Raw genomic sequence first — 6793 nt, forward strand, 5'->3', positions numbered from 1 at the left:
GGAATTCATTATCACATCATTCCTCACATCCTGAGGTTCCTAGACAGTTCATGATTTTTCACCTTTAATTATTTTTCTTTGCTTATTTGTTGTGTTATGTCCAGGGTTATTTTAGTTGTAAGAGGGAGTACCTGGGAGGAATGGGGCTACTCTGTCTTGGCTGGAACCAGAAATCTCTGCTAAATATGAGTAACATTTTATAATCTTCATTTTATATTATTACTTTTTTGCTATGATGGATGACATGCTTTTCCTTGAAACTCATTTCTGTCTCAGCATTTACTACTCTACACTGTGAGTTTCTTCTTTGTTAGTAGCTAAGTTCTTCTATTCTCTGTGATTCTGTTCTAAACCCTTTTTCCTTGCCTCCTCCTTCCCCCCCATAGTCTTACCATCGGCCACATGCTGAAAACTCAGACATTGTTTCCTCTCCTTAATCCCAGTCCAGTTCCCATTGGTAACCTCCACCTGGCTGTCCCATAAACACCTTGCAACTCTGTTATTCAAAATGTAACTTATTGTCAAGTGCATGTGCAAATAGATGTTCACCCAAGTCAGCTCCTTTCTGCATTTCTACAATTAATGACCCCATAACCCCACCAGGAATCCCATTCAGCAACGTGGCAGTCGCCTCAGTCTCTCCCTTTCTTCCAAACTCTCACACATCGCCAAGCTCTGGCCATTCTTCCTACTGAATAGTTCTCCAGTCCATGAGCTCTACAGGTCTGAACACAACCAAGGAAGCAAAAAGAGAAATGCTCCAAAGAAGGACACTAGGGAGTATTTCCTTAGGTCAGAAGAGTTTCAATCTAGTCACCTCTCCTTGACCTTGCCTAGCAGGAAGTAGCCAGATGAAAGCCCTGTTGCCCCAAGTAACAATGCTATGATAAAGATTTATAGGAACATCCTGACCTGACCTATTCATCCAAAGTTAACTAAGCAAAGAAGTCTTACAACTTCCTCAGACCCTTGCTGACACACAGATGTCTGGAGTCCTCAGTTACCCCTTACGAATCCCCTTCATCCTTAAGACGAAAAAGTCTAAAGTTCATACTAACTTAAAATATTTAAGACATTAGTCTGCCAGCTTCCTGGTTTGCTAGCTCTCTGAATAAAAGTCACTTTCCTTGCCCCAACACCTTGTCTCTTTACTTACTGGCTGTCCTGCTGTGAGTGGTACAACTTGGACTCCGTTACACTATTTCCTCACTCAAACAAATTATGTTCAAATAAAATTAATCTTTAAAAAAAACTCCCTCATGAGGGAGTTTCTCAAATTTCAAATCCCATCCATTTCTCCCTCCCCTTACCTCCTGTCCTCCTCCCCATTCCTTATATCCAATATTTCTTGAGGAAAGACTTTTGAGACAATAGAAGGCTGAGCTTTGCTTTTCACCTGTTTCCTCTGAGACAGCAACACAGTGAGTATCCTCTTTAAAGATGCTTGCAGTTCTTTTGGACATCAGTCCAGGAAAGGTTATGGATATACAACAGTTCTGCATGGCAGGCACCCCCCTAGACAGCCCCCTCTGCCACTAGCTAATTTCAGGAGAGCAAGAATGTCCAGGTGTGGAGTTTTTATTATAAACATTTAACAGATGTGGCTTCAATTTTAATGCAATGGGTAATTTTGTTATTGTCTGGTAAGAAAAATTCTTACAGCTCATTGCATGCAGGAAAAACTTTATTAAGTCAAGGAACTGTTACACTATTAAAATTGCTGTGTGGAATACTTAAACATTTTTAAATGACACAAGAAACAACACATCTTTGGTGAGAGAGTTCTGCTTTCATAATTTTCTCTGTTCCCACCTCCATTGGTCAGCTATAGAATATTCTTTTTTTGTTTCCTTAGTGTATCTGTCTCACAGCAATTTGTCAAAGTATTTGTTGTGAAAACATATTTCTTAACTATTAAATACACAATGAACATACATGATTAAACACAGGAGTTGAAATGTTAAAAATAATAGATAATAATAGGGTTACTCAAAGGGCTGTGGCATTTTTCAATTCATTTTGGTATTGTATTCTTTTCAAAACATTTTCTCTTGTCAAATTTACTATTAAAGATTTTATTTTAAATGCATCGTGGTACTTTTTTGTTCTCAAATGCCAGTGTCTTAACAATTTGAATTCTCTTGCCTGAGAAAAATAAAAATTACTAACTCACAAGGTACATTTATTTTCATCTAGTTGTTGCTGTCTAAACCACTGCATGCATACACACACAAATACACACACATCATGTGCAGGTAACATACATAGATCACCCCATATTTTCTATACACTACAGGATGGGCAGATCTAGCTCCTAAGGACCAAGGCTCACATGAAGCTACATTTGTCAAACAGCTTCTCAGTGGTCTTAGTCATCTGAGATTTCTTCTGGGGACCCTGGGGGCAAGTATTGAGCTTCTTCTTATGGGTCAGCAGCGTGTGGAACAGCTCCTGCACATTCACATCTGTCTTGGTCGAGATCTCCATGAAGGCGCAATTCCACGCCAGCGCACAGGTGGCGCCCTCACTCAGCGCCACTTCCCGGCAGTTCTCATCACTCTTGTTGCCCACCAGCAGGATGGGGAACTTAGGCAAGTCATCACCTTTGATCTTACAGATCAGCTCGTAGAAGGGCTTCAGCTTTTCCAGAGTTTCCTTGTTGGTGACCGAGTACACTAGGATGAAGGCGTGGCCCTGGATAACTGCAAGACGCTGCTGAGGAGGATACTGGTGTCCGCATGCGCTGTCAGCTATGTGCAGGGAAGTCACGCCGTGGTTGCAGCCCAGCAACTTGCAGTAATTGTTTTCAATGGTTGGCTGGTTTGCGCTACGAAAGGTGTCATGTGCCCATCTCTGCATCAGCGCGCTCTTGCCCACGCCGGCGGAGCCTGCAACCACCACGCGGTAATCTCCGCTTCCCTGGCGCGGCACGGAGTTGTGTATGATAAACACAGGCCTCTGCAGTAGTGATTCCTTGGGACCAAAGCTGGAGTTGCCCATCGCTGGGAACCGGAAGGGAGGAAGGGAGACGTGCGCACAAGTTCTCTGGCACTTAGCTGGGGCCAGGATAAGCCTGAGAAGGAAGAAAGATGGGAGATTTAACATGCAATGCTGTGAAAGTGTCGCCCAGACCAACTGTTCCGCTGGGACTCTGGGGAAGGTTTACCCTGTGACATGAAAGAGGTGTGATTTTTTGTTTTTTCTTTTTGCGTCAGAGTCTCACTCTGTTGCTTCTGCTAGGGTACTCCTGGGCTCAAGCGATCCTCCTGCCTCGGCCTCCGGAGTAGCTGGGACTATAGGCATGTGTCACTATGCCTGGCTAATATATATATATATATGTATATATATATGTATACATATGTGTGTGTGTATATTTTTTAGTTGTCCAGCTAATTTCAATTTTTTTTTAGTAGAAATAGGGGTCTCCCTTTTGCTCAGGGTGGTCTCAAACTCCTGAGCCCAAAGGATCTACCCACCTCCGCCTCCTAGGATTACAGATATGGGCCAGCCGCCCCCCCCCTTCCCTCCTATTTAGAGTAGGCAGGCAAAGCAAATTCCCGGGTATGCAAAATAGCCAGTTTGAGGGAGAAAACAGACAACATTCAGATGAGGTTATGGGTTGGCTTAGGCTGAGGGACTTGCAGGGAATTCACCTGGAGGTTTGCTTTTTGCAGTCCAGAAAGTGCAATGATCCAATGTTTTCTTTCTTTAATACAAGCCTTGAAATTAGACTCTAGTTCCCTTGTTTATAAAATTGAGATTTCACATGGAAAAGACATAAAAGCCACAGTAAACCCACCACACTGGGGGGCCAAATGCCACTGAGACATTTAGAATGACACCACCCCCACCCAGTGGGTTAAAATTGCAAAATCAATGGGGGGGTGGGGAATGGCGGGGTCCTCTGGTCAGCCTGCGGTCAGCCAGCACAGTCGGAAAGATGTGGGAGCTGCCTTCCTCCCACTTTTTCATGGCCACGCACTCTCTCCTATATACCCATGTTATTTTTTTAAAATAATTTAGGATTTACTTTTATAAAAGCATATTGACAAATATTAAATGTTATACTTGCATTTTGAACAACATAAAACTCAGAACATTGTTATTAAACACTTATTTTCTCTATTCGGCTTTAGGTATTGAATATTTTATAGAAAGGAAATTTTAACATTTTGTTAATACTCCTAATACATATTAATTCTCAACAAAGTCTTCATTAAATTTAAAAGGCTGGTATTAGAAGTAGTGGGTTTTTGGCAGGCGTAGTGGCTTGTGTGTAATCCTAATACTCTGGGTGGCCGAGGCGGGAGGATTGCTTGAGCTCAGGAGTTCGAGACCAGCCTGAGCAAGAGCGAGACCCAGTCTCTACTATAAATATAAATAAATTAGCCAAAGCAGCTAAAAACAGAAAAAAATAGCTAGGCATGGTGGCGTGTGCCTGTAGTCACAGCTACCTGGGAGGCTGAGGCAGGAGGATTGCTTGAGCCCAGGAGTTTGAGGCTGCTGTGAGCTAGGCTGATGCCACGGTACTCACTCTAGTCTGGGCAACAGAGTGAGACTCTGTCTCAAAAAAAAAAAAAAAAGAAGTAGTGGGTTTTTGCATTGACTATTCTAAAATATGCCAGTTTCTATTAACCTTTGGTTTTTTAAACTATGAAGATTTGCACATACAGTACCCTGAAAATATGGCTTAAGATATTTAGGATAAGTTTGCTTATATTTATGAATACTTGTGACTCTTAGATACTGACAAAAAAAAAATCCTAAACAACAGAAAAAAGTAATTTGGGGCAGTATAGGGAGACTGTCTCCAAAATTTTTTTTTTTTTAATTTTTAAAGTTTTTTTAAAGTCAGAGTCTCACTCTGTTGCCCTGGCTACATACAGTACAGTGATGTGATCATAGCTCACAGGAACCTCAAACTCTTGGGCTCAAGCGATCCTCCTGCCTCAGCCTCCCAAGTATCTGGGATTACAGGCACCTACTATGGACCGATAATTTTTTCTATTTTTAGTAGAGACAGTTCTCGTTCTGGCTCTCCAACTCTTGATCTCAGGCTATCCTCCCGCTTCAGCCTCCCAGCGTCCTAGGATAACAGGAGTGAGCCACCGCCTGGCCAAAAAAAAAATTTTTTTTTTAATTAGTCAGGCATGGTGACGCACATCTATAGTCCCTGCTACCTAAAAGGGTGAGACGGGAGGATCTCTTGAACTCAGGAGATTGAGACTGCAGTTAGACAGAACGAAGCTCCTCCGTCTCTATGCATTAAAAAAAAAAAAAAATTAGTCCTGGCGTGTAGGGTTTTGGGAAGAGACAGGATTGTTGGAGCCCCAGAGACGCGGTGGCCGAGCCGTGAACACGCGAATGCGCTCCATCCAGCCTGCGCGATGCGCTTGGTACAAATCCTATCAATTTTCAAAACATTCCTAAGAGCATTTGAAAACATGTGAATTTTATAGTGATCAAAAAAATGCATTTATGTGGCAAACAAGAAAAAAGAAAATTCTCAAAGTCTCCCCCCATCCCCTCTCCGTGCCGGGCCCCCCGCGGCGCGTCTCCGGCTCTAGCAGCGTAGCGCGGCACTGGGGCCCCCGGGAAGGTCCATCGGGGAATCCTGGCGACCCGGCTCCCTTGGGAGTCCGCGTCCGGCTGCCAGCGCATCCCCCACGCACGGCCGCCCTCCGTGCCTCGCCCTCCCGGTCTCTCGGACTGCAAGCGCCTACCGTGGGTGCCCTCGCCCGCAGTCGCAGTCCCTGCCGCGTCGGTCAGCCGCAGCGCCACGCTTGGTGCGCTCACAGCCCAACCAACCTCTCTCCTTGCAGGTGCGCAGAGCTCGCCGCTTGTCCGTGTCTGCTGTGACTCACAGAACACGTGATGAGCCCTGCGGGGGCGGGGGAGGCCAGGGAGGCCTAATAATTTCCCCCAGGCCCCCACGTCCCCAGGACCTTCACGTATAAATCACGTGGGGGCTCCTCACAAAACGCATTCTTTGTCCAATCCAGCATATTGGCAACTGATCAATAATGTTAAGGTGGCGTTCTCACGCTAGGTCGTGTAGAGGCCACGTAGAAAGTTCATCAAACCAGTGAGTGTCGTCACCAGAGAGATTCAAACTGCAAACCAAGATGAGAAGTTGATGGGAACACCTTTTACTAAGACATCCAAACAAGATTCCCCATATAGGCCGGGCGCAGTGGCTCACGCCTGTAATTCTAGCACTCTGGGAAGATCATTGAAGGTCAGGAGTTTGAAACCAGCCTGAGCAAGAGTGAGACCCCATCTCTACTAAAAAATAGAAATTAATTGGACAACTGAAAATATATAGAAAAATTAGCCCGGCATGTTGAGTACACGTGAAACTGGGGAAATCTGAATAAGATCAGAGGATTGTATCAATGTCAATATTCTGGTTGTGATATTGACTATAGTTTTGCAAGATATCACTGTGGGAAAAACTAGGTAAAAGTTATCTGTGAGCTCTCTCTGGATGACTTCCTACACCTGCATGTGAACATTCAATTACCTCAAAATAAAGAAGAGTTGATTTTAAAAAGCGCTTGCAAAAAAAATAAAAGCAACCCAACTCTGATGGTTCTCTGTTGCCTAAAAAAGAAGAAGTTTAAACTCTTTAGCTTCATACTCCTAGTTCCTTGCAAACATTTCAAATTCCCTTTTGAATATTACCTTCCAAAAGCCTTCTGCATATACTGGCTTAATTGTTGGCTATTCCTAGGAGGTCCTTATGTCTGCCTGTCCACTCAGCTTATGCATTCCTGCTGCCCTCCTCCCTTCC

The 6793-nt window shown here is 44.0% G+C and overlaps 1 protein-coding gene across 1 annotated transcript; it reads right to left on the minus strand.

The window, feature by feature from the left end:
- Nucleotides 1-1619: 1619 nt before the first annotated feature.
- On the minus strand, nt 1620-5860 carry DIRAS3 (DIRAS family GTPase 3). The gene is made up of 2 exons (XM_012767245.3): nt 5724-5860; nt 1620-3073 (listed from the first exon to the last, which is right to left on the minus strand). Exon 2 carries the CDS (start codon nt 2998-3000, stop codon nt 2329-2331), a length of 672 nt encoding a protein of 223 aa, XP_012622699.1. The 5' UTR covers nt 3001-3073; nt 5724-5860; the 3' UTR covers nt 1620-2328.
- Between the last annotated feature and the right edge of the window lie 933 nt (nt 5861-6793).

The sequence above is a fragment of the Microcebus murinus genome, chromosome 2, assembly GCF_040939455.1.
Source record: "Microcebus murinus isolate Inina chromosome 2, M.murinus_Inina_mat1.0, whole genome shotgun sequence".
Lineage (NCBI taxonomy): Eukaryota > Metazoa > Chordata > Mammalia > Primates > Cheirogaleidae > Microcebus > Microcebus murinus.